At 52.7% G+C, this 27,621-nt stretch overlaps 2 protein-coding genes across 3 annotated transcripts in view; both read right to left on the bottom strand.

Moving 5' to 3' along the window:
• The window catches only part of FAM118A (family with sequence similarity 118 member A), a 343,668-nt gene that overhangs the window by 200,983 nt on the left and 115,064 nt on the right, over positions 1–27,621 (bottom strand). The gene's annotated exons all lie outside the window — the stretch shown is intronic.
• UPK3A (uroplakin 3A) lies at positions 418–8,963 on the bottom strand. Of its 2 annotated transcripts, XM_065924290.1 has the most exons (6): positions 8,763–8,963; positions 7,628–7,783; positions 6,556–6,835; positions 4,957–5,039; positions 2,529–2,661; positions 418–577 (listed from the first exon to the last, which is right to left on the bottom strand). In XM_065924290.1, the coding sequence occupies exons 1-6, from the start codon at positions 8,812–8,814 to the stop codon at positions 418–420; spliced, it is 864 nt and encodes a 287-aa protein (XP_065780362.1). In that variant the 5' UTR covers positions 8,815–8,963. The 2 variants fall into 2 exon arrangements, with proteins under 2 accessions (XP_065780362.1, XP_065780372.1); XM_065924300.1 differs by lacking the exons at positions 4,957–5,039; positions 6,556–6,835.

The raw sequence follows: 27,621 nt of genomic DNA, 5'->3' as shown, positions 1-27,621 counted from the left end.
CATATTGACCAGTACGGACCTGAACCTGTCACAGGGCCGGCCCCTAAAGCTCCCGTAAGCCCATGGGGGCGCTGATTTCCCATCTTCCAGAGGAGAAGGTGTGCCACCAGCCCAGATCTTACCCTCTGCACCCTCGCCTTGACTGAAAGCTAGCCCCCTACCCCCACCCCCTAGAGAAACAATGCAACCCCTCAAAATGACAGCGACTCGGTCATTCATTCAGCATCTCAGTCATTCTGTACATCTTTATTGAACTCTGAATCTCGGGAAGGTTTTATTAAGCGTGTTCCTGTAGTTGGATGCATGGGCCTGTGTTAGTTCGCCTTGGGTGGGGTCCGGGTGTGAACACTGTCCCCCGCAGACCCCCGGGGCAAGGCCCTCAGAGGGACTGTGGCTGCCCAGAAGAGGCGCCCGGGCTCAGTCCTGGAGCTTGCTGGCGTACACCTCGGCCCTGTCCAGGGGCGGCCCCCGGTTCACAGACGTGTATGGGGTCTCCGAGGTCCCCAGGGACTTGGGGGCAGCCTCCTGCGTGATCTGGGAGTCGTGGCTTGTTGCCCCATCAGCATCACCCCTGTCCCTGACAGAGGAGATGAACAGAGCCAGGGTTAGGGGCGCAGAGCTAACCCCACCCTTCAGCTGGGCAGGGGCCTTTCTGCTTAGACATGGCTTTCACAGAGGTCACCTTCGGCCTTCATTCAATAGACCGGTCTTTCTGGAGTGCCTCCTGTGTGCCAGGCCCTCCGTTAAGGAAAGCGTCACTCTTTTGGAAGCGGGTGGACAATTTACAAGTCTTACTGAGCTGGACAAATGTCCCCAAAGAGCTAAGATTCTATGGGAGACAGACCACAGCAAACAATGACCAGGCAGAGTGGACAAATCCGGGGACGGAAGCCACTGGAGGGCTTCCTGGAGGAGGGGGCAATTAGTCTGGCCTTAAAGGAAGAGAGTGGAGGCACAGAAAGGCATCGCAGGCATTTGATAGGAAGGACTGGGGTGTGTCTGGGGTAAGAATGGGGAGTTGGGGGCAGCTGGAACTGGGATGTCGCAGGTAGGAGAGACCAATGGAAGAGCCAAACTGAGGTCAGATAACAGGAACATGGTTAGGATGCTGCCCAAAGGGAGGGAGGGACGTAATCACATCCCACCTGCTCCCAGATCTGGCCATACAGACCAGTCCCCTGGTGGCTAATCTCATCTACTATTTGTTTTTATTAATCTAAATGCCAGAGAGCAATCTGATTTCCAAGGTCACTTCTGTCTCCCTACTCCGTCCTTCACCCACCACACATGTCTTTAAATCTGCCTGGCTAGTTTCTGTATTTCCACTTAATTTCACCCACTCCAAGAAGCTTTTCCATCCACCCTCTCCACCGACACTGGGACAAGCATCCCCCCTCTCCTTCTTTAAAGCTGCCTGGGTCTCCTGCCTCTCTTGCTGAGATGCGCACTGCACATGAGTTTTCAATTCATCCCAGTCCTGATAAGAATTTGTTCCTGCCGACCCTTCCTCCAGGAAGCCCACCCTGATACTCCAGGGAGGATCTGCACTGCCCTCCTCTGGATTCCCACAGCAGTTGCACCCATGGGTGCCTTGATTCACTCCCTGCTCCATCCTGTGACTGCACGCCTGTCTTCCCATCAGGCAGCTCTGTTAGCTGCTCCAGACACCCCAGGGGACCCCTCCAGTCCTAATCTAAATAGATGCACATCAGAGTTGTCAGTGGACTCAGGTGACTCGGGAGCTCGGGGCCAGCTCCGTTTTAACGGGCTGTGTGACCTTGGGCCTCCTTCCCCACCACAGACCTCAGTGTCCCCATCCTGATAACAAAAGCTAAGACCTGTTTAGTACCTGGATTCCGCCCTGAAACTAGAAAAGACCCTAATGCTGGGAAGGATTGGGGGCAGGAGGAGAAGGGGACGACAGAGGATGAGATGGTTGGATGGCATCACCGACTCGATGGACACGAGTTCGAGTAAGCTCTGGGAGCTGGTGAAGGATAGGGAGGCCTGGCATGCTGCAGTCCATGGGGTCGCAAAGAGTCGGACACGACTGAGCGACTGAACAGCAACTGCCTGAGTACTCAACAGGCCGTGTAGTAGAGGTAATATTTCACCCATCCCTCGTAACTCCACAGGGTAGACAATATTGATCAGAATCCCCATTTTCCAGAAGAGGACACTGAGGCACAGAAGGATAAGATATTGGGTTGGTCAAAAAGTTTGTTTGGGTTTTTCCATAAGATGGTACGAAAAGCCCAAACGAACTTTTCGGCCAGCCCGATCCTTGCCCAAGACGCACCACTGTGTCGGAGCTGGGGTCTATCCACAGAGCCTCGGCGCGGCGCCCCTCTTACCCAGCTGAGACTTGACCTGGGCCTCCCCGGGACCCTGCTCCCCTCTCACTGGGCCCCCCACCCCACCCAGGGCAGAAGGCAGCTTTGCTCCCAGGCTCTCCCCACCTCGGAAGAGCCTCCCGTGGGGAGTGTCCCCAAGCGCTGCACCCCACCCCCCAGCTGGCAGGTACTCACGCGAGGCTGAGGACGATGGCGCCAGCAAAGCCGACGAGCAAGAAGAAGGGCAGGGAGCCCAGGATGGACGTGATGACGATCATACCCCCGTTCCGCCGGCCGGGCCACGTGTCTATCGCCGAGTACGGGGTGACTGCGGGGGGCAGGCGGTCGCTGCCTGGACACTGCGCCACCCAGCCTCCTCCCAGGGATGGGGGGGTGGGGGGCAGGGAGGGCGTGCCTGCCTTGGCAGCCAAAACTCTCAGGGATGAAGCGAGGCCAGGTCAATGCCTCCCCCTGGGCCTAGGTGGAATTATACTCGCCTCCGTATTCCACTCCCCAACTTGGTCGTGCGTGTGTCTACTCTCACCCTCTTATCACTGTCTTTTCTCCTGATTTTAAGTGATAAACGGTCTCAAGTCTTCCAGTGAAGACGGATGGAATGCAGATTATAAACAAAATACAGGCGGAGCAAAGAAAGCTAAGCACCGAAGAACTGAAGCTTTTGAAGTGTGGTGTTGGAGAAGACTCTTGAGAGTCCCTTGGTCTACAAGCCAGTCCATCCTAAAGGAAATCAGTCCTGAATAATCATTGGAAGGACTGATGCCAAAGCTGAAGCTCCAATACTTTGGCCACCTGATGCAAAGAAATGACTCATTGGAAAAGACCCTGATGCTGGGAAAGATTGAAGGCAGGAGGAGAAGGGGACGACAGAGGATGAGATGTTTGGATGGCATCACTGACTCGATGGACACGAGTTTGGTGTTGGAGTTGGTGATGGAGAGGGAGGCCGGCCCGTGATGCAGTCCATGGGGCCGCAGAGTCAGACACAACGGAGCGACTGAACTGAACTGAACTGAAAGGTCTCTAATCTGACGGAGCCAGGGGGTCTGTGGGCTCCCTCTGCTCTTACCAGTGTCACCCACTGGACCTAAGTGGACAATACTGTGAGCTGGCCGCTTCCCATCCAGTGTCCCTGGTAGATCCCACGAGACCCTGATTTGCAGATCGCTTACTGCAGCTTAGGGAGAGTGCATGCCTGTTCAACAGGGCCCGGACTCCAGCCTCAAGCCAGAGGTCTGCCCCGTCCCCAAGGGCACGCTCTCCACGCAGACTGATCTCCAGGCCCTGCCCTTAGAGAGCTTTCATCTGGACTGCCCAAAGGAGCCCTGCTGGGGAAGTGGGGCAAGGATATCCCTTCCCATTTCTCAGATGGGAAAACTGAGGTTCTGAAGGGCTCACACAGCAGTGAGGCTCAGCGGCTGGGACTGAACTTGGCACTCTTGGTGCCGGGGCAGTGTTGATCCAGTGGGACCACAGAGCATGGCTGTGCCACCGGAGGGTAGCGAGGAACCACCCAGTCGCACCCGGGCCTGCCCGTCTGCACCCTCACTGGCCCTGTGACCTCAGGCGACCTCGCAGAGCCCTAACTGACCCACGAGATCACTGTGAGTGGCAGCGGAGTTCTTTGGTTTTTTTGGTTGTGCCACGCAGCCTGTGGGATCCTAGTTCCCCGACCAGGGATCAAATCTGGGCCCCCAGAAGTGAAAGCGTGGCGTCCTAACCACTGGACAGCCAAGGAAGTCCTGGGGAGGTCTAAAATCAGGGTCATGGGTTCTCAAAATTACACTGGGAAATCACTTCTGTCGCCCCTAAGCTTTAGCAGACACAATTCTGAGTTTATAAACCTCAGATCTGTGTTGAGAACACAGCTGGAGGCTTGAGGACAGACAGGCAGGACCACGGGCAGATGCTTGGGCCTGCAAGACCCCCCCACTTTAGAAAAACCACAGGAGAATGGCACTCTGCTGCCTCCAGGGTTCCTGCCCCTGTGGCTGAGATGCTTCTGGAACATCTTACGTGATAATGATGTCGTCATTGGCAGGGTTCAACAAATGGGCGGGTTAGGGTCTAAATGCACGATAACCTCTCTGCCCTTTGGAGGCAAATGCATCGTCAGGGCTGAAGATGCCGGTCGGTTCTGTCTCCGGTTATGCCTGTCCAGACGGCCAGCGCGTACCTAGTCGCTCAGTCATGTCTGACCGTCTGTGACCCCATGGACTGTAGCCCACCAGGCTTCTCTGTCCGTGGAACTCTCTAAGCAAGAATACTGGAGTGGGTTGCCATTTCCTTCTCTAGGGGATCTTCCTGACCCCGGGATCGAACCCACATCTCCTGTATTGGCAGGCAGATTCTTTACTTCTGAGCTACCAGGGAAGCCCATAACACCCACACCAGTTATCCAAACACCTGCAAGTCCTCCACCTTCCTGTGTCACACGACCTGGCCCTCGAGGAAGGAAGGGAAGGAGCAAGGGAGGATGAGGTCTCGGGGAAAATTATTAATCCAGTGACCTGCCCGTGTCTGGGGACAATTTTTCGAGTGACAGCTTGAGTCTGCTTGCCCAGGTTCCCTTGAGGGCCACCCCCGGTCCAGCCCCACCACTTACGGCGGTCGGTGCGGATGGGGTCCGACCACAGAGTCTGGTCCTGTACCAAGCCCGAGGACGTATTGACCAGGACGTACTTGAACCTGGAAAGAAGTGGAGCGGGGATGACTTCTATCCATCCCGTGAGGCTTGGCCATGGGGAGGGGGCGGGATTGTGGGGTTGGGAGCCGAACTGGGACTTGTGGGAGATGAAAATCTAGGTGGCCACAATGGGTGGGGTGGCAGGGGGGTTGTTCTGGCTGCAGGCTGCTGCTGGACTTTGCATTGGCATCACCTTCTCCCTGGGCTGCTTCCCCAGCTCAGACACCTCCTCCACGAAGCCCTCAGAGCCTACGCTGTCCCTCTGGGAGCCCCTCTGTTTCTCTGCTGCATGTATTACACACATAGCTGATTTTCGGGGTATTGACCCATTTGTCCTCCTTGCGTTTTTGCCTTCCTCTATTCCTAGCCTGGTCTTTGGTCTCACAAAAGTGACAAAAAAAACAATAACCAAGGGAAGAATATCCATTTGCAAAACTGCTGCCCTCTGATAAGGGCTAACTTTATAGGTAGAAAATCCCAACCAAGGGTTGCAAATCATAAAGGAAAATCAGGTGAGCAGTACAGAATACCCATAGCCTTAGGCCTTCTTCACCTTCAGTTAAAAAGGATGAATGTTCTGAGGTCAAAGAAATCAACAGCCTCTAGTTTGACATTTAAATGAAGACCCTTAAAATCTTCATACCATCCAGCATTTTGCTTAACCCCCTGCTTTGATAGGTTTGAAGATGGGAATTTCAGAGGCTGGGATGAATCCTCTAGGTAGGGTGGGCTCAAGTAGGAGGGAGAGATTTTCTCCCATGAAGAACAAGGTCAGAGGTAAGGGTTGAGGGTGGGGGCAAGGACGTCCAGGACTCAAGTCCTGCCTGGTGGCCGAGTAGAGGGGAGGAGTGGGCTCTTTGAGAGGATGGAGCGGAGTGATGGCCTGGGTCCAGGTGTGGCCCAGAGGGTACAGAGACCCCCGTCCAGGTATCCCCATGGGAACTGGAGTGGGTGTAGTCAAGGCTTGGCACTGGGTAAGACCCCCGGGCCTGGGTCACGGCTGAGCCCCCAACTCGGCCCCGAGAAGATGCTCAGGACATAGGTGTGAAAGTGAATCGGGGGCCCTCGGTCCTGGAGTGGGCCACGGTAGGGTACACCGCGGGGAGCAGGGAGAAGCCTTCACACTGAACCCAGCTTTTCTCAGAGTGACCCCCTTCTGCTTCTGGACCACCGTTCCTTCCTTCACTGTCAAACAAACGGCTACACGGGTGATGGGCCAGGATCAGATGTGTACTTTGTGGGGCCCGGTGCAAAAGGGAAAATGTGGCCCCTTGTTTAAACATTAAGGATTTCAGGATGGTGATGGCAGAGCGTTAAGCCAAGAGGTAGTCCCTCTGAGCACAGGGCCCTGTGCATGGTCGCCTGCCCAGGAAGCCAGGAACCTTCGTGGTACCCAGGACATCCTGGCATGTGGTAGGTTCTGAAGGAATGTGGCCTCTGACACTTCACCCAGCTCTAGGCGACACCCTTCCCCTGCACCGAGTCACCTGCCACCTTCCAGAAGCAGCTCACACTCACCTATATTCCGTGGCTGCAGACAGGGGTGGGTTGCAGAGGCCCTGGAAGTTGGGGTCCGACAGGCAGGTCCCGTTGGCACCCACCCTGATCAGGTATGCGTTCAGGATCTCCGAGGCCCGGGACACATCCCGGATGTCATCCAAGCTGGGCGAGTCACTGCACGGGGTCAGGTCAAAGGCCGCGGCCTTGTAGGGCCCTGTCCTCCCCCCCTCCGTCTGCTGGAATGTCGAGCTGAGAGGGGTCTTGGTGCTGTCCTGCACAGAGGCGTTCCTGAAGCTGGCTGTGGAGGCAGTGCTGGGCTGAGTCACTCACTCGGTCATTCAACATATGTCCCTAAGCATCCTCTCTGCACCAGTGCCGAGCTGGGTCTTGGGATCTCTTCCTTACTTGCTGGGTGATCGTGGACCACTCACTGTATCTCTCTAGACCCTTTGTGAAATGCAAGGGAAACACCCCACAGTGCCCACAGACTGGGATTGGGCATGGGTAGGCAGTCAATAAAATCATGGCCCTACATGAGCTATTGTAAATGGCTGAAAGCTAAGAGGCGGTCATTGGGTTCCTCCTCCGGGATCCCAGCATTGCTGCCAGAGAACAGGTGAGGCTGGCCCAGAGCCAGCACATCTCCCAGACACCCATCTCAAACCACCTCGGGAAGCCTTGGGAAGGACTTGAGCTTGAGGACCAGAGATTCTGATTTGATCTCCAGCTCAGGAACTCCCACGAGTCACTCTGCCTCTCTGGGCCCTGATTAATTTGCCCCTGTGAAGGGCATCCTAACGGACACCTTGCAGGCAGGTTGTAACAATTAGCTCTAAGGTCTGCAAAGCACCAAGCAGGATGTAAGTGCTCCATGATCGATGCTGTTATTTCCCCCTCTAGGCTAGATGTCCCTCCAGGGATGATGTACCCAGCCCAGGGCTAGCACAGAGCAGATACCCGAGCGTGTTAGTGAGGTGCCCGGGGTGGTTTGATTGCACGGATGGAGCACCCTCATCTTGTCTCCCCGCCTCCTGCCCACAGACAGCTCAAAGCCCCTTTCAGAGCAGCCTGAGGGCAGCAGGACTCTTACCCGAGTCGACCAGCACATAGAGGTGGACCTCGTAGGTGCCGTGGAGGGCCGCTGAACTGTCAAACATGCAGAGGGGCTTTTCCAAGGCCACTGTGGTGAGGGTGGGGTTGTTGGTGGCAAAGGTCACGCTAGCCAGTTGGGGCTGGAGGTTCACACCTGGAGGAAGCAGTGAGGATGGGAGCTGACCCCCGGCAGAACTGCCCACACCCACGGGCAACCATCTGCACGCCCACACACGCAGGTCTGCAGCTAGTGAGCGGCTGCTGGCACCAGGCACTGGCTTTCCCTCTCCCCACAGGCCATCTCAGGAGCTTGTCTCAGACGTGGGGAGAGCCCCTGTGCCCCTCCCCCCGCCCAGCCATCCGGGGCAGAAACCAGGCAGTCCGGCTGAACTGCTGCCATCTCGCTCCCCCCAACAGACAGCCGGTCGCCAAGAACCCCACAGCCCCTCCCATGCATCTCGCAGGTCTGAGTCCACCCTCTTCACCTGGACCCCAGGAACCAGCCCTCCCCCACCCTCTGCTCTCTGGCCTGCAAAGCTGACTGCAACCCCTTCTCACTGGGCCCCTTGGGGGATCTCTGTTGCTCTCCAACACGGTCCAGCCTCTCTAGAGGGGCAGTGAGGCCCTGAAGCTCTGGGCCTTACTTCATGGGTCCCCAGCCTGACCTGTATGCACACCCCCTGACCTCAGGCTCCAGCCACACGATGGACAATGGGCGGGAGGTTCCCAGGGTAGACCCTGCCGCCCCCCTCCTTCCATGCTGCTCCTTCGCCTGAAATGTGCCTCCCCTCCCGATCAAAGCATCACCATGAATCTAGTCCAGACCGGCCCCTGCTCTCCGGCAGGCAGCCCCTTGTGTGTCTGCCTCTTGTAACAGCCAGCATCGAGCCCTCGAATCCCCATCAGAGAAAGCTTATTACTCAATGTTAGCTATTAGTAGTCCTATCTGGGTCCCCAGAGCCTGCACACGGCCTGGCGCAGAGCAGGGCACCCACGCCTATTCCTGGAGTGAATAAGACAAGTTCCCATCCAGGTGCCTCTCACGACCCTTCAGGAGAATTGCGGGGTGCAGGACACCCCCCACCTCCGTCCACGGTGGGCACAGACCCCATCCCTTCTCACTCCCCGCTTACCGGAGCCAAGTCGCAGGCAGCCGAAGGCCAGCACGACCCAGAGCGGAGGCATCACCTGGGAGAAGCTGCGACAGGATGGGATGGTGGTCCAGGGGGCGAGCTTGGACCGCGCCTGTCCCGCCGCGCGCACCTGTCGGCCCTGGGCCAAAGACACGCCCCGCCTCCGCCCGAGCCAGCCAATCCCCGACCTCCTCGCAGGAAATTTGCATAAACCCGGCCCTGGCTCCCCCCACCCCCCAAAGTGCTTTGTACTGGGGATGGAGCAGTGTTTTCAGGGCGTTTCTCATCTAATGAGACCTTGAGGGCAAACCAGCCCCTCTCTGAGCCTCAGTTTCAATACTGTAAGTTCAGTTCAGTTCAGTTCAGTCGCTCAGTCGTGTCCGACTCCTTGCGACCTCATGAATCGCAGCACGCCAGGCCTCCCTGTCCATCACCAACTCCCCGAGTTCAACCAAACTCATGTTCACCGAGTCAGTGATGCCATCCAGCCATCTCATCCTCTGTCGGCCCCTTCTCCTCCTGCCCCCAATCCCTCCCAGCATCAGGGTCTTTTCCAATGAGTTAACTCTTCGCACGAAGTGGCCAAAGTATTGGAGTTTCAGCTTCAGCATCAGTCCTTCCAAGGAACACCCAGGACTGATCTCCTTTAGGATGGACTGGTTGGATCTCCTTGCAGTCCAAGGGACTCTCAAGAGTCTTCTCCAGCACCAGAGTTCAAAAGCACTAAAGATGCCCATAATTCCTCTATGGAATTCTGTTTATGGCAGCCCTACTATCCTACTATGTGCCACTCACTGGGCTCTTGTGAAGGTGAAACAGATTAAGGGGTGAAGGTGGTGTTGTGGAAACTTTGAAGTCCTGGGTGCATGAGCTGTCCCGAGACCTCTGCTGTGACTCAGTTCACAGGTGCAGCAGGGCCAAGGTCCGGGGAGGCCAGGGATTTGCCAAGGCTGCCGGTGGGCCCGAGGCTGACGAAGCGCAGGAGTCCTGCAGCCAGTCCAGGGCTGTTTCAGAAGGAATGGAGCAGAGTTTTAAGGCCTGCTTGTTGGGGGGGACTTTTGACAGTAGTGTTGGGGTCATCACCTGGACCATAGGGTTCCCTCCAGAGTCAGGAATCGTGCACGTCTCCCAGTACACCCTAAAAATTAGATTTTACCTTTAAGAAGTAAAAGGATGGAGGAAAATGTAAATTGGAATCCAACACTAACTAGTGGATCTGTGTAAGATATTGATGACATAAACACTTGAAGAAAAGGGCAGTATCTGAGGGACTTTGTCTGCCTGTGATCCCTTGGTGGAGAGTCCTCTAAGGACAAAGAGACTCTGGTCTTGGCTTGTGAGGCAGTGGGGTTGGGGGGGGTGGGAGGCAGAACATTTGGGAAGCGACTTTGGGGTCCCCTGGGGCTGGTGTTGTCAGGACCCAGGCTCTCACATAGGATGAGGGAGGTTTGGAGTGAGAGGAAAGAGAGCTCTGTGGTGTTTTCAATCAGCGATCTTGTTATGAAACAGTAACAAAATGACTCCTCAGCTCTGTCTCCTGAGAGGACCTCGAAGGAATGACAGCCAGCTGCAAGGAACTTACTTAGACCCAAAACTCCTCTCCCCAGGGAATGGCACTGGGGACCCTGGAGGGACGGCCACTCCAGGACTGAGATGGGGAAAGTCCAGAGGAGCCTTGAAAGTAAAAAGATGCTCTTGAAGAATGATGGGGACGGGACAGAAGGATCTTGAAAGGGCTCCCGGTGGCCAGATTGGGGGGGAACTTGAGCACAAAATCAATAATCAAAGCAACACATTTAATCCATTGGATAAAATACAAATCAATGAGTACTGATACTTTTAAAAGTTTTTTTTTTAACTTTTTTTTTGGGGGGGGGAGCACTGTGCCACATGTGGGATCTTAGTTCTCTGACCAGGGATCAAACTTGTACCCCCTGCACTGGAAGCATGGAGTCTTAAACACTGGACCATCAGGGAAGTCCTAAAAAGTGTTTTAAAGGAGAAGGAGAAATTCTTCTTCAAAGAAGAACACCAGTGAATAAAAGGAGAGGGAATGACAAACCAAAAATTACTATTTTATAGCCATCTTGGTAATAAGTGATTCAAGAAAGAATCATCTCAAAAGATGTTAGGGCATTTCTTGATGGTTGAGTGCTTAGAACTCTGAGCTCTCACTGTCAAGGGCCCTGGGTTCAGTGCCTGGTTAGGGAACTCAGATCCCACAAACTACACAGCAAGGCCAAAAAGAAAAAACAGATATTAAAACCATAGGGTAAAATAATTTTAGGGAAGAAGAAATGAAGAAATCTAAGGATGCCAACTTAACAAAATAATAAGACCTAATGTCACCAATAAGGCTTCCCTGGTAGCTCAGCTGGTAAAGAATCCACCTGCAATGCAGGAGACCCCGGTTTGGTTCCTGGGTCGGGAAGATCCCCTGGAGAAGGGATAGGCTACCCACTGCAGTATTCTTGGGCTTCCCTGGTGGCTCAGCTGGTAAAGAATCCGCCTGCAGTGCAGGAGGCCTGGGTTCAATCCCTGGGTTGGGAAGATCCCTTGGAGGAGGAAATGGCAACCCAGTCCAGTATTCTGACCTGGAGAATCCCCATGGACAGAGGAGCCTGGCGGGGTACAGTCCATGGGGTCGCAGAGAGTCGGACTCGACTGAGCAACTAAGCAGAGCCCAGAGGGAGACACGCTGGGTTCTTGCGGACGCAGTGTCACGACATCTGAAACACACGCATTTAAGGAGAGAAAGAGGAAGTCGGAGGCAAAGCAAATGCAGTGTAACGTCAGCACCTGGTGGATGCAGATATTCACTGTGCCCTTCTTGAAATACTTCTGTAGATTTGAAATTTTTCAAAGTGAAAACGTTGGGAGAAAAAGATTCTCTTCTCAAGGCATAAACGCATCATCTCTCTCCCGATGTCAGTTTCTTCTCTGTAAAACAGGGCGGGGGCTTGATGGCCTCTCAGCCCTGACCTGCCAAGAAGTGGAAGAACAGATCCTTATCTCCAGGGAACAGGAAACGCCCGAGATAAAGAACTCTTGAGCAAAGGGTGGGGTGTTCCTCCAGGAATTTTTATGGACTGGCACTTCTTGTCCAACGACCATGGGTGTGTGGACCGGAGTTTGTCAGAGGCCAGCAGAGTGGAAGTTGAAGGCTCGGCCCAGAAACCCCCGTGAGAAAGAGAGAAGGCCCGAGAATCCACTGTGTTCTCTGAGACACTGCAGTTTCTTCTGAAAAAGAAAATGCCAAGAGTCCTTGGTCTCTTGGCTTGCCCAAATATGGAGAAAATATTTGGGGGGAAAAGTTAAAATAATAATCTGCTAAGGCCCAAAAATGTTCTGCAAAGAAAAAACGTTTTGGATTTATAAACAAGTTTCCACTTCAAAGATGCTGACTTTTGTCTAGCAGGCTTCATGGTGGCAGATTTGCCAGGGAGACACTCACGCTGGTGTCAGTGGAGGGAAACTGATCACAAAGAGGCCCAGACACCCGCCAGCGTCCTCCTGCTACAGCCCAAGTGCCCACGTGAACGTTCCAAAAATATTTTTTTGGCAAATACCAATTTTTAAAAAAATTTCCCCTTTGAAGAGTGAAACATATGAAACCTCTCAGAAAGCAAAAACACAATTTGACTGTAAGAGCAATTCAGAGATATTATCCAAACATTTTGTGTTACAGGGTCTTAGAATTGTTGTACATAATGGAAATCAGTAGTTTATCAAGAATTTGTCAACGTTTTTAAAGTATTAAACCACCATATTAATTATTTAAAGTATTCTTTATAAAATCTTTCAAGACAAAAAAAAGAAAAAATTTCCCCTTTTGATCAGGCCAGTTCCAGGACCCTGAGTCTTCTGTCTGACAACTTTTTTTCCTTCAAGTTTTATTGAGATAATTGGCACACTGGGCTTCCCCGGTGGCACGGCAGTAAAGACTCTGCCTGCACATGCAGGAGCTGTGGGTTTGATTCCTGAGTCAGGAAGATCCCCTGGAGGAGGGCAAGGCAACCCACTGCAGCATTCTTGCCTGGGAAATGCCAGTGGGCAGAGGAGCCTGGTGGGCTACAGTCTATGGGGTTGCAAAGAGTTGGACATGACTTAGCCACTAAACATGCTGTAGGTTACAATCCCAGTACTTAAGTGTCTCATAACTGGAAGTTGGTAGCTTTTCCCTGCCTTTGTTCATCCAGCTCCCACTTGCCCTGCTTCCCACCTCTGGTAACTACAAATTCGATCTCTTTCTCTATGAGTTTTGTTGCTGTTTGTTAATTTCGTTTATTTTTTTTTGTTTTTTTTTTTTTAAGTATCATTGACTACAGCACTATGTTAGTTCCACCTGTCTTTAAATCTGTCCGTGTATCTCAATCCATCAGACCATCTTTCTGAACCCTGGCCTAGACTACGTGCTTGCTGGGAGGCTGTGGAGCAGGAAGTCGTATGATGTGAAAGGTTATACAAACCCAGCCCTGTACAGGCCTCCTCTGAATCTCAAACATGGGGAATTTATAGACTGCAAATTCTTGACCCAGAAATGTTTCTCCAAGGGCCAGAGAGGCCGGAACGGGTTTCTTTGATGTCAGAGAAGCGGGGGGTCATCCTCTCCACCACCCCAGCAAGCACTTGGTCTTGGCTGCCTCTGTGGGGTTCTGGAAGACAAGTTTCTGCATGCATGGAGACTCAGTCACTTTCAAAGCAGCTCACCTGTCTACCGCCAGCTCCTCGTTGCTCTCAGCTTCCCCGTCCCTCTCTCCACCTCCACGCCCCCCCAGCTCCAACCCCACACCTGCAGAGCATCCCCAGGGGTGCCTGAAGGGCCGTGGCTCTGGTCCTCAGAGGCAGTGCCTGTTCTATCCAACGTTTTAGTTCTTTTTTAGTAAACCGGGAGGACTCAAGGTGCCCCCTGGCAGAGCAGAGGCACGAAGTGCGGTCTGGGGTGAACGTGACTGGGGAGCTGGGCAGTGTCGGGGGGTAGCCCTCCAGCCCTTCACGCCCAGCCCGGCCCCGTCAGGAGAGACCTGCTTTCTCCAGGCCATCGAAGGCCTCCCTTTCAGGCCTCACTCTCACAGGATCCAACCTTGTGTGTGTGCATTAGTTGCTTAGCCGTGTCCGACTCTTTGCGACCCTGTAGACTGCAGCCCACCAGGCTCCTCTGTCCATGGGATTCTTCAGGCAAGAACACCGGAGTGGGTTGCCATTTCCTTCTCCAAAAAGGAACTATAGAAAAAAAGAAAGTGAAGTCGCTCAGTCATGTCCGATTCTTTGCGACTCTATGGACTGTAGCCTACCATGCTCCCGGATCCGTGAAATTTTTCAGGCAAGAGTACTGGAGGGGGTAGCCTTTCCCTTCCTCAGGGGATCTTCCAACTGAGGGATTGAAGCCAGGTCTCCCACATTGCAGGAGGATTCTTTACCAGCTGAGCCACCAGGGAAGCCCAAGAATACTGGAGTGGGTAGCCTACCCCTTCTCCAGCAGATCTTCCCGACCCAGGAATCAAACCGGGGTCTCCTGCACTGCTGGTGGATTCTTTACTGACTGAGCTGTCAGGACTCCAACGAATGGTGCGCCCTGTGACACACACACTTGGCTCTGTCTACGCCCTCCTGCCTGGACTAGTAATATAATAACAATTGCTCTCATGTATCGGAGACTTTACTGAGTGTTTTACGCATATTAACTCATTGATCACGTCCAGTCTGGGAAGCAGGTACGAATATGACCCCATTTTACAGATGATGAAACTGAGGCTCAAAGAGGTTGACTAACTGCCCACTAGACTATCAGCTCTTCCACTCCAGCACAGTGCCTGACGCTCCTGGGGAGGAGAGATGGACATGCCCAGTGGCCCCCAGGTAGGAAGTAGGGAGCGAATTTTAAAGCCATGCCATCACAGGGCCTCACCTTTGATGGCCTAACCACTGCAGAGGCCCGCCTCCTCCTTCGTCTTCTCTTACTTGGAAACCAGAGTGACATTTCTAAAGTGCAAATCTGATGTCACTTCCTCATGTAAAACCCTTCTGAGGTTTTGCCCTTGGCCCTCCTCGGGACACAGCCCATGCTTCTTACCCCGGCCTCCAAGGCCCTTGTGTGGCCAGTGAGCTCCCTCCCACCTCTCGGCCTTCCCTCTCCCCCGCAGCCCAAGCACCAGCCCCACCAGTCCCTGGCACGTCCCCAAGCTCCCCACGCACTCCCCTGCCCTGCGTGACTCCAAAGATGAGGGCTTTGGCCGTGTTCCCCAACTTTGATATCAACCACTGATGCTTCCTCAAGGCTGATCTTAACGCTGCCCTCAGATCGCTGTCCAAAGGCCTTTCACATGCTGTGCCCACTGCGTGGTCACTGTGCTCCACACGTCTCCATGGAGACCTGGCCTGAATCCCTCCTCCTCCAGGAAGTCTTCCTTCCGTGGCACATGACATAGCTACCAGGATGACATCATGCCAGTGGTGTGTCTTGCTCCCTTGACCCCAGACTAAGAGCCCCTCCTGGACTGTGATAGAATCTTCTTTGTTACAGTGGCTCCTGGGCCCTGGACGGGGCACATGCCCTTCAGTGTTTGATGAGTGAATAAGTGAAAGAATTTTCAAATGCACTTCACTGTACAGCGGAGACTGGTACAATACTGTCAACCAATTATTGTTGTTATTTAGTTGCTAAATCATGTCTGACTCTTTGTGACTCCATGGACTGTAGCCCGCCAGGCTCCTCTGTCCATAGGATTTTCCAGGCAAGGATACTGGAGTGGGTTGCCATTTCCTTTTCCAGGGGATCTTCCTGACCCAAGGATTGGATCCTCGTCTCCTGTATTGGTGGGAAGATTCTTCAGCCCTAAGACACCTGGGAAGCCCTTCAATCATTTATTGTTCCATTTAAAAAGAAAGAAAAAGAAAAAAGAATGAAGGCAGCAGGGAGGGTGTGGGGAAACCAGCTTTTTCAGTTCTTCTTAGAGTTTGGCATACTTTTTTTTCTGTTTTTTATTTAATGAAAATCAAACTTTTAAATGTAAAAAAAATTCTTTAATGAATGTAAGCAGAAGAGTGTGGCTCTTCCAAGGTGCCAAGTTCATCTTGGTTCACACCGGACGCCCTTGGGACGGAGCCATGGCAATGTGGGGCGGCTGGGGTCAGCGGAGGCAGCAGGCACTGATGAAGGCTGAGTCACCAGGATGCTGCTGATGGGCTGGGGGTCGGGTGTGGATAAGGGGGGATCAAGGGTGGCCTCAGGCGCTGGCGAGGGGGGGCCACTCTCTAGGTGCGGTGACCGGGCCTCTCACTGTGGCGGCTTCTTGTGGGACCCGGTACCTGTGGTACACGGGCTTATTTGCTCTGTGACACGTGGACTCTTAGTTCCCGGACCAGAGATCAAACCCGTGTACCGGGCATTGGCAGGTGGATTCTTTTCTCTTTTTTAAAAAATTTATTTATTTTAAGTGGAGGCTAATTACTTTACAATATTGTGGTGCTTTTTGCCATACATTGACATGAATCAGCCACGGGTGTACAAGAGTTCCCCATCCTGAACCCCCCTCCCACCTCCCTCCCCATTCCATCCCTCAGGGTCATCCCAGTGCAACAGCCCCGAGCGCCCTGTCTCATGCATCGAATTTGGACTGGTGATCTGTTTCACATATGGTAATATACATTTTTCAATGCTATTCTCTCTAATCATCCCACCCTCGCCTTCTCCCACAGAGTCCAAAAGTCTGTTCTTTACAACTGTGTCTCTTTTGCTGTCTCGCATATACAGTCATCGCTACCATCTTTCTAAATTCCATATATATGCGCTAGTATACTGTATTGGTGTTTTTCTTTCTGGCTTACTTCACTCTGTATGATAGGCTCCAGTTGCATCCAGGCGGGTAGATTCTTAGCCCCTCAGCTGAGGCTCGTGAGCCCACAGACGGCAGTGCCTGGGCCCAGCCGCCCCGCCCCGCAGAGACAGAGACAGACTCCGGTCATCCTCCCACCCCGGATGGTTTCCATTCCAAGATCCGTGAGGTCGGTTCCCTGATGAGGGACCCATTCCTGGGCTCCAGGGGGAGGTTTATAGAGCAAGTGGCCGCTTTTCCCACCCAAGGGTGGCAGGAAGTGGGGGCAGGGCTGATTTACACCCTGAGTGCAAGCCATGTCACCCCGCGCTGCCAGTTAGGTGCCCGGCCCCCTGCTGGGCACAGGGGTCTGAGGGCAGTCGGCCCCACAGGCCCTGAGTGAGCTTCTGGGGCCCTGGTATCACCAGGCAGTCCTGCAAGGCGGAGAAGGATCAGGGGAGCGCTGGCACGACCGCGGCCTCCCCCAGTGCTGGGGAAAGGTGAGGCTTGTCTGGTTGAGAGGTGGCAGACTGGTTTGTCGGCCCCTGGAATGAAGCCGGGCTTAGACATGAATGTCTCCTTATCTGTGTCATCGGGAGGCTGGGAGGCATGGGGGCCCTGGCCTGCCCAGCCCTGAAAGGCCTCTGTCAGCTCAGAGGAATCGTTCGCTCTCTGTCACAGGGGCCGCGGGTGACCCAGTCACCCCGCACTGGGCCGTCACCCTGGCCAACACTGTGGGTCAGAGCCCCGAGGGTGAGAGTGGGGGAGGGGCACTGGACAGCTCCCAGGTTCAAGTTCATCCCCCTCATCACTTTCCTGCAGCCCCGCAGTGGCCTGAGGAGGTGGCTGGCCTCACCCCCACTTTACAGAGGAGAAAGCAGGGTGCACAGTGACTTCCCGTCTCCCGCCCTGCACCCCGCAGCTGCTGGCTCTGCGTACACGGTGCCACAAGTGTGTGTTTCAGGGGTCCTCAGGGGATGGGAGCTATGGATACAGAGGAAGAGGCAGGGCAGCCCCAGGCCCTGCAGAATGTCCGGGCACGGGGAGCCTGGAGTCCAGGCCTCTGTCTGATTTGACTGCAGCTCACCCACCTCCCCCGTCCATCCCAGGACGGCCTGGTCAGCGAGGAAGGGCTTGTGTGTGCGTCCAGATCCACCCCCTTGGGGCCTGGTCAGGGGACTTCCAGGTCGTGCCAGTGGTGAAGAACCCGCTGCCAGTGCAGGAGACATAAGAGATGAGGGTTCGGTCCCCGGGTCGGGCAGGTCCCCTGGAGGAGGGCCTGGCAACCCACTCCAGTGTTCTTGCCTGGAGAATCCATGGACAGAGGAGCCGGGCGGGTACAGTCCACGGGGCCGCAGAGATTCAGACACGACAGCAACTGAGTGTGCACACACACGGGGACACCGAGGCCTGGAGGGAGCAGCAGGGGACACTGCCCAGCCTGGCCCCGCAGGGTCGTCTCAGAAGCCCGTGTCCTTGCCCCCTTTCCACTTCCATCTCCACCAACGTGCAGGCACCCCAGGCCCCTTCCCTGCGCCTCCCAGGCAGATGCAAAGCAGCTCTGACTTGATCTTTTCTGATGCTGCCTTTCGGGTGCCAGTCCTGGAATTTGAACACCCTGCCAGTAACCTCAGTTCTCAAGTGAGTTCTCTATTTCATGTTCTTATCCTAACCAACCCTTCAATGGCCACCACCCTAAACATCTGACAAACCAGGTCACGGGACTCTGTGAATTTCTGGGGGGTGCGGGGGTGCTCTTGGACAGCTCCTGCGGAGGCTGGGAGGCATTCAGGTTAAACTCCCAGATTTGCTGTCAGTCTTCATGGAGTTGCAGAGTTGGACATGACTGAGTGACAAACACTTTCACCTTTTTCTGTGGCCTTGGGCATGTTGACTGTAATTTGCACTGTGTTCTATTTGAAAATGATCGTAATCTCTTCTTCATGGATTTGCTCTAAGGATTAAACAAGTGAATGTGTGTAACAAGGGCCCAGGGCCCACGATTAAATGAGACGGGACACGTCACGCGCTGTACTCAGCCGCTCGGTCGTGTCCAGCTCTTTGCCACCCCACGGACTGCAGCCCAGCAGGCCCCTCTGGCCATGGGGATTCTCCAGGCAAGAATACTGGAGTGGGTCGCCATGCCCTCCTCCGGGGGATCTTCCCGACCCAGGGACTGAGCCCAGGTCTCCCGCATTACAGGCAAATTCTTTACCGTCTGAGCCACCAGGGAAGCCCTACATATCATGAAAGTGAAGCCGCTCAGTCATGTCCCACTCCGCGACCCCATGGACTGTAGCCTACCAGGATCCTCCGTCCATGGGATTTTCCAGGCAAGAGTACTGGAGTGGGTTGCCATTTCCCTTCTACATACCATGAGTACTTGATGAATAAACCAGGGCATCCTGGGCATCTCCTGGTCCAGCAGTCTCACTCCAGACAACCCCACTGAGGGGTTTAGAACCCCAAAGGGAAGGGAGCCCGTCAGCGCAGCCCCTGGCGGTCAGCAGGGCGCCGGCAAGATGGAAAGATGGAGAGGGAGTCGGGAGGGACACACAGAGAGGATCTGGGCTTTGCCTGGCCCATGCCCGATGGCTGAAGGCACCTTGGAGCACTGGCACCCCAAGTGTGTCCTCTCCAGCTTTGGAGCTCAGCTTATAAGCCTTACATTCTAATGCATGATGCTAACAAATGTGAACACTGAGAAAAGATGGTTTTTTTGCTATGGAAAATTTACAACACGCACAGAAGTACAGAAAATAGAATGTACTTATCTCTCGGCTTCTACAGTGATTAACATTTTGCCAATTTTGTTTCATCCATCCTCTGACTTACGATAATCGTTTTATCACGGAAAATTGTAAATGTATTACAAAAGTCGAACAATGGAAGCATGACTCTCCCACCTTCAACAGTGATTCGCTCTTTCATCAGCTACCTGGTCTATACTTAGACCGTTTGCCCCTACCATGAAATGATTATGAAGCAAATCCAAATTTGCGATGAATGGAAGCTACAAAATATGGGATTATTCTATGAAGTTCTCGCCTTGAGTTGGAAAATGTATTCAAACAAATGTATTCCTTATTAATATAATGGCTCAGTGAGTGATAAAAGAACCCAAGGTCATCTCCCTGGGGACATTTTCTTCCACAGTTCTCCATTTCTTTGACATGAATTTTTAACATTTTATTTTACATTGGGGTGTAGCCCACGAACAACAGTGGGATAGCAAAGGGACCCGGCTGTACCTGCGCACATACTCACTCTCCCCCTCCCGGCTGCCGCCTAAGAGGGAGCAGAGCCCCGTGCTGTGTAAGAGGTCCTTGCTGGCCACCCGTGTGACTTATTCATTAGGGTGGGTCGGCTCTTCACCGCAGCGCGCGGGCCTCCATCGGTGCCTCGTGCGGCATCCTTCGCTGTAGCGCAGACGCGCTCTAGTTGCGGGGCTCAGGCTCGGCAGTCCTGGCTCGCAGGCTTAGTCGCTTCGCTGGCACGAGGGACTTGCGTTCTCTGACCAGGGATCAAACCCGTGTCCCTTGCATTACAAGGCAGATTCTTAACCACCAAGGAAGTCCCTCTCCGTCTTAAGTACAGCAGCGTGTTCATATGGATCCCAAGCTCCCTACCTATCCATCCTTCCCTCTTTCTTGGGGATATTATGGTAACTTTTTATCATGTGCATCACTATGGAGTCATGGTATTTCCAGATCCAATGTGTTTTAATCAAGTACAGTCAATTTACTTCTTTTAGTGCTCAAATTGCCAGACCTTCAGCCAATGCGAGGCCCTTTACGTAAGCTCTGTGCCCTCTTGATAGGATTTGAATGATCCTTAAAAGCTTCCTTGCCCCCATGACGCATCACGAAAGCCCAGGTTTACCAGATAGCTCTTGGCCCACTCGTGGGGACCAAGAAGATATGTTTATATCATTGTTAATAATTACTAATGTAGTTATTTCAGATCATGAGTTTGTGTCAGTATCTCCAATGCAATTCTGACATTAGAATAATCACTTACATTATTTGACTCTATAATTGTTATTTATGTTCCTATTGGAAAATCCCAACTCCTAACACATGAATATATATACTTAGTTGTTTTTGCTTATGATACAATAAAATAAATCCAAAAGAACTCTGTCATATTCATACTGGGGGAAGAAAGAATACTACAGAATCAAGTCCTGGATTTTAAAGAAGTTCCTTTTTATGCATCTATTTGTGATGGTTAATTATATGTGCCAACTTGACTGGACCACAGTGGCCAGATATTTGGTCAAACATTCGATGTTTCTGTGAAAGTGTGTTTTGGATGAGATTGGCATTTAAATTGAATGGACTTTCTTCGCTATTCCCCTGAAACTATCACAACATTGTTAGCTGGCTATACCCCAGTACAAAATAGTTTCTTTTTTTTTTTTTTTTTTTTTTCAGTGGGTTTTGTCATACATTGATATGAATCAGCCATAGAGTTACACGAATTCCCCATCCCGGCAAAATAGTTTCTTAAAAAATAAATCGAATGAACTTTGAGTAAAGCAGATTACCTTCTATAAGGTGGGTGGGCCTCATCCAATCAGTCGAAGGCCTGAACAGAACAAAAGACTGACCTCCGTCTGCTGAGCAGAGAGGAATTCTGCCTCCAGGGGGCCTCTGGACTTGAACTGCAGCACTTCTCTGTCACTTTCCTGCAGTCTCCAGTCTACCAGTTACCCTGGAGATTTTGGACTTGCCAAGCCTCCAGGATCACATGAACCAATTTATTAAAACAAATCAACGTCCTACCCAAGTACTAACCAGGTCCGACCCTGTGTAACTTCTGCAGTAATTAACACAACATTGTAGCTCAACTATACTTCAATAAAGAATAAACTGAGCTAAATTAAACAATAAAAAAATAAACTCTCCCCACACACGTGTGTGCACGTGTGCGCACACACACACACACACACACACACACACAGCTGGTTCTGTTTCTCTGGAGATCCCCAGTACACCCTTTAGGGATGCTCTGAAAAATATTTTTGCTCTGGAGCTGAGGTTTTCAACTGGGTCTATTCTGCCCCCCAGAGGACACCTGGCCCTGTCTGGAGACGTTGCTGGCTGTCACAACCAGGCTGATTTTGGGGGGCGGGGTGGTGCTGGTGCCTGCAGGGTGGAGTCCAGAAATGACAATATACGTCCTACAATGCACAGCAAGAAGGATCCTGCCCCAAAGACCACTCTGCTGAGCTGGAGAAACTAAGGCACCAGTCATTCACACGTGGCCCACCCACGCATGGGTGGGGTGGGGGCCCAGACCTCCACCACCATCCACCCAGGAAAGCTGCGTGGGTCTCCCAGCTCCCGTATTTATCCACCTGAAAACCATTTCTCTAGGTCATGCTGGGGTCATGCGCGACCCAGGCCCATCCCAGCCTGAAGACTCCCGGTCCACTGTCTTAGAAGAAGGACACAGCGACAGTGTGGACCGGGCTCCAGGGGCTTTCGGGAGCTCAAGGGAGGCGCCTGGCTCAGAGGACTTCCTGGAGGCGGTGGTACCTCAACCGGGTCTCATAGAGGAAAGAGAGGCCGTGAAGTGCACAAGCGGGTTTTTTGGTGCGGCAGGAACCTCAGGGGCTGGAGCGGAGCCCGCAGAGAACCGCTTGGCCTGCGGAGCGCGGGCCCGGGTTCCCTCCCCACTGTTCAGCGGGACCGCGCGCCGGGGTCGGGCGCCCTCTGGCGGCGCCCCGCGCGCGGTTCAGACCCAGGAGGAGCCGGATGGTGGACGTGCTGGGAACCGCAGGACCGCGCCAGGCCGACTGAGCCCAGTTCTACTGGCATCAGAAGAAACAGGAAGCTTACAGGAGGAAAATATTTTAGCAAATCACTTTGGTATATTTGTCTCTAGACTAACGCTCTAAAGAAAGCTGAACGCGGAAGAACTGATGCTTTTGAACTGTGGTGTTGGAGAAGACTCCTTGAGAGTCCCTTGGACTGCAAGGAGATCCAACCAGTCCATCTTAAAGGAAATCAGTCCTGAATATTCATTGGAAGGACTGCTGCTGAAGCTGAAGCTCCAATACTTTGGCCACCTGATGCAAAGAAATGACTCACTAGAAAAGACGCTGATGCTGGGAAAGATTAAAGGTGGGAGGAGAAGGGGACAACAGAGGATGAGTTGGTTGGATGGCATCTCAGACTCGATGGACATGGGTTTGAGCAAGCTCTAGGAGTTGGTGATGGACAGGGAGGCCCGGCGTGGTGCAGTCCATGGGGTCACAAAGAGTCGGACACAACTGAGCGACTGAACTAAACTGATATTAACGCAGTTTTAAAATACTTTTAATTTATGATGAAGAAATATTTACATATTGAGGTTTGGGGAAGTCTGGCATATGCACGACTTATTAACAACCTGAAATGTATGCTGTCTTGGCTCTCTCTCTCTCTCTCTCTTGAGCTAACCTGATCAACTCCCCCCCTCCCCACTCCCGGGTCCTCCTGTTTCCTGAGTGGCAGCAGGAAAGATCCAGTGTGGACATGTGTGTACAGACACCCCACCTCATTCCTCAGCACTGAAAAGAAAGTGAGCTCTGGGACTTCCCTGCAGGTCTAGTGGTTAAGACTTCGTGCTTTCACTGCAGAGGGCACAGGTTTGATCCCTGGTCTGGGAACTAAGATCTCACATGACCCACTGCCAAATATTAAACAATAATTTTTTTTTTTTAAGAAAAGCCAATAGATACAGGAGATCCTCCTGTCTTCCTGAAGTCAAGGAGAAGTGTTCTGAGCTTCCCAGAACCCCTTTTCCTTAGTGGTTCGGTGCACAGATATAGTAAGGAGTGAAGGTGAAAGATTTCTCCAACTCCCTAAGGTTCCTGGGATCCCAAAGTTCCCGCAGAGCGGATTTGGTTGAACTACAGGAGCACAGAGCTTTGGGAAGATTCTGGGTCCCAGGACAGACCTTCGAGGGGTCTTGTTTCTGATATTCAGTATTAGCAGTTCCAAGGAGGAAGGTGTGCAGAGGAAGTGAATCCTTGAGGAGCACTGGAATATTACAGAAAGCACTGAGCCTTCCTTCCCCCTTAGAGATGGGGAGACCGAGGCAGGGAAGAGGTGAAGAGATGTGGCCAAAGCCACACAGGCCAGTTCTGCAAAAATTTACGCAGAGCTGACCAGTCGAAGCACAGAGCCGCCTAAGCAAGGCCAGCCTCGGCGTCCCTCGGGAAGAGAGGCGAAGACGTGAGGGCAGAGCCCAGCTCACAGCGGCTCCCGGCCGCCTGGCTCCTGACTTGGTGTTACAGACACAGAAATAAGGGCCAAAGGAGTCCCGCGCAATCCCCACCACCCTCCGCCCTTCACCCCGTTGGACAGTCCCCACTTCGGATCTTCTGTAAAACGGGGTGAGGATGCAGCCTTCCAGGGTGTGATGTCTGTCCTGAGCCGGCCCTGTTCTGGGATGAAGTCCAAAGTCTGGTAGTCGAGGCTCTTCTTAACCCTCCCAGCAAACTTCAGCTGCAGTCAGAATGAGCAGGGCCTCATGGGGCCACCTGACAAGGGCCTGGAGGAACAAATCTGTGGCCCCTTGCTTAAAACCCACCCCCAGTTCTCTGGCGATTCTGCTGTCTCCGTGGATGCCGGGCGGAGAAAAACTGAAAACCAGCAAGTGGGTCCAAGGCCAGTTGGGGAGCCCGTACTGGGTCTAGAGGGGCCCCAGGACCTCTAGTCCAGCTGATGGGAAAGCCACACGCAGCCGGTCAGTCCTGTTTCCAAGTAAAGTCAGAAATGCAGATATTTAAATATTTTTTGCTGCCTGCGGGCTTTCTCTAGTTGCAGGGAGGGGGCCACCCTCTAGCTGCGGTGCTCGGGCTGCTTGCTGAGGTGGCTTCCCGCGTTGCAGCGTACTGGCTGTAGGTGCACGGGCTTCCGTAGTTCAGCACGTGGACTCAGTACTGGTGGCACACGGGCTGAGTGGCCCTGAGGCTTGTGGGGCCTTAGTTCCTCAACCAGGGATCAAACCCACACCCCGACATGGGAAGGCGGACTCTTAAACACTGGACCACCACGGAAGTCCCACTCAGTATTATCATTTTGAGCTCTATCCATGCAGTTCCATGTGTTGAGTTTGTTCCTTTTAATTGCCGAGCAGTTTCCTATCATCAGTTCAGTTCAGTTGCTCAGTTGTGTCCGGCTCTTTGCGACCCCATGGACTGCAGCACGCCAGGCCTCCTGGAGTTTGCTCACACTCATGTCCATTGAGTCAGTGATGCCATCCAACCATCTCATCCTCTGCCGTCCCCTTCTCCCCTTGCCCTCAATCTTTCCCAGCACCTGAGTCTTTTCAAATGAGTCAGCTCTTCACATCAGGTGGCCAAAGTATTGGAGTTTAGGCTTCAGCATCAGTCCTTCCAGTGAATATTCAGGACTGATCTCCTTTAGGATGGACTGATTGGATCTCCTTGCAGTCCAAGGGACTCTCAAGAGTCTTCTCCAACACCACAGTTCAAAAGCACCAGTTCTGAAGGAAGCACTAAATTCCATCAAAACGGTGGACAGTTTGTTGTCCTATTCACCTGTGGTGGACATTGGATTGTTTTCCCTTTTGTTCTCTTCTTGTTCAGACACTCAGTCATGTCTGGGTCTTCTAGGCCCTGTGGACTATAGCACACCAGGCCTCCCTGTCCATCACCAACTCCCAGAACTTGCTCAAACCCATGTCCATTGAGTCGGTGACGCCATCCAACCATCTCACCCTCTGCCGCCCCCTTCTCCTCCTGCCCTCGATCTTTCCCAGCGTCAGGGTCTTTTGTTTCCTTATCTGTTACATGAAGCGTCCTTGAACATCCATGTACACGTCTCTGTATGTCTGTGTGGTTTTGTTTCTCTTGGGTAAATCCTAGGAGTGGAATGGTTGGGTCATGTGGAAGGCATATGTTTAACTTCTTAAGGAACGCCCATTGTTTTCCAAAGTGCATGTACGTTTACCATCCCACCAGTCATGTATGAGGGTTCCTATTTATCCATATCCCTGACAACAATTGGGATGACCAGTTGTCTTTTTTTTTAAGGGAGTCTTTGGTGTCTATCTTCTTGATTTTTAGGTGTTTGGCTATGCTGGGTCTTGGCTGTGGCACACAAGATCTTTAGCTGTGGCAAGTGAACTCAGTTGCAGCAGACAGGATCTAGTTTCCTGGCCAGGGCCAGGACCCATGAAGTCTTGACCACTGGACCACCAGGGAAGTCCCCAGATGGTCAGTCTTCAGTTTTGGCCACGCAGACACGGGTGCAACGCTGCTTCATCGTGAGAACTCATTCCCTGGGCACTCATGCGGCTGTGCTTCTCCTCATGGGCTCCTTTGTCATCCCCGCATATTCTTTGGTGAAAGCTTTATTTGAATCTTTTGCCCGTTAAGTGAAAATTGGGTTGTCTGTCTTCTTACTCTCTAGCCATAAGGGTTCTTTTTATATTCGAGATCACGCAGTTTCAATGGAGGCAGTATTGCCCCCGAGGGGGTGAAAATTGGTTTTGAGGATGTGAAGAAAATCATACTCTTTTAATGTGGAAAGCATGAACATATGTACAGTACAGAAGCCATATCTGTGCTATTAAAATTTCATGGGAGCAGTTAGGGGGGAAATGCTTGAAAAGGCTCTGTGGAGGAGAGAGTGGTGAAAAAGGCTGAGAAACATTGTTGGAGGTACTTTGTTAGATATTCTGCAAAGAGGATAATTTTTAAATTTGGAATAAGTTCAATTTATCAGTTGTGTTTTCTGTGTACTATTCTAGGGCTTCCCAGGTGGCGCTAGTGGTAAAGAATCTGCCTGCCAATGCCAAGGCAATAGAGTGTACTATTCTGTAACAGAAATGTTTGCCTTAGTCAATCAAGGTCACTAAGATTTTCTCCTATGTTTTCTCCTAGAAGTTTCATAGTTTTAACTATTCCATTTAGGTCTATGAACCATCTCATAGACCTAAATAGATTAAATTTTGTATATTGTGTGAGATCAAAGTAAAAAAAAAAAAAAAGTTCTTGGCATCTGGACGTCCAAATCGATCCAACAGTGTTTGTTGAAGCACTTTTCTGTCGCCGCTGAATTGCTTTGCCTTTCAACTTCTGTCAAAATTCAGTTGGCCGGGACGTCCGTGGTGGCTCAGTGGTAAAGAATCCGCCTGCCAATGCAGGAGACGCGGGTTCGATCCCTGATCCGAGGGATCCCACGTGCTTCGGAGCAACTAGGCCGTGTGCCACAACTACTCCGCCAGTGCTGTAGAGCCGGGAGCCGCAGCTACTGACGCCTCTGAGCCCTAGAGCCTGTGCTCCACGAGAGAGTCGCCCCACTCTGCAGCTAGAGAACAGTCAGCAGAGCCAAAAATAAATAAGTAAATGATTTTTTTTAAAAAATCAATTGACTGTAGACGTGAGGGTCTATTTCTGGACTTTCAGTTCTGTTCCCACTAACCAAAATATCAGTACTATACCGTGCAGACCAAAGAGAAGCCGGTCTCCGGTCGGCCTGCTGTGGGCCCTGCCCGTCTCTCTCCGTCCCCCACGCAGACCCCCTTGACTGCCTCGGCCAGGCACCTCCCGACGCAGGGCCGCAGTCGCACCTGCGTCCTGGCCCCGCGTCCTCTACCCTGAGATGACTCCCTGGTCAGCGTCTCCTTCTCTGAGAGGGAGGCCCCTGCTCGCAGGCAGCCCTGGCCCCTCTCCGTGGCCTCGCGCTGTTGGTTTCGTTTTAGGAAAGCTCAGTGACGTCTGCGGGCTTCCCTGGCAGCTCAGCTGGTAAAGAATCCACCTGCAATGCAGGAGACCCTGGTTCGATTCCTGGGTCAGGAAGATCCGCTGGAGAAAGGATAGGCTCCCCATTCCAGTGTTCTTGGGCTTCCCTTGTGGCTCAGCTGGTAAAGAATCCGCCTGCAATGAGGGAGACTCGGGTTTGATCCCTGGGTTGGAAGACCCCCTGGAGAAGGGAAAGGCTAACCACTCCGGTATTCTGGCCTGGAGAATTCATGGAAACAGGAGTGGCGGAATCAGACCTCAATTTTGGGGACGCCGCTTG

Source organism: Muntiacus reevesi, chromosome 1 (genome assembly GCF_963930625.1).
Source record: "Muntiacus reevesi chromosome 1, mMunRee1.1, whole genome shotgun sequence".
NCBI classification, from domain to species: domain Eukaryota; kingdom Metazoa; phylum Chordata; class Mammalia; order Artiodactyla; family Cervidae; genus Muntiacus; species Muntiacus reevesi.
Note: the sequence above shows the minus strand (reverse complement) of the source record. Positions and strands in the feature narration are given on the sequence as shown.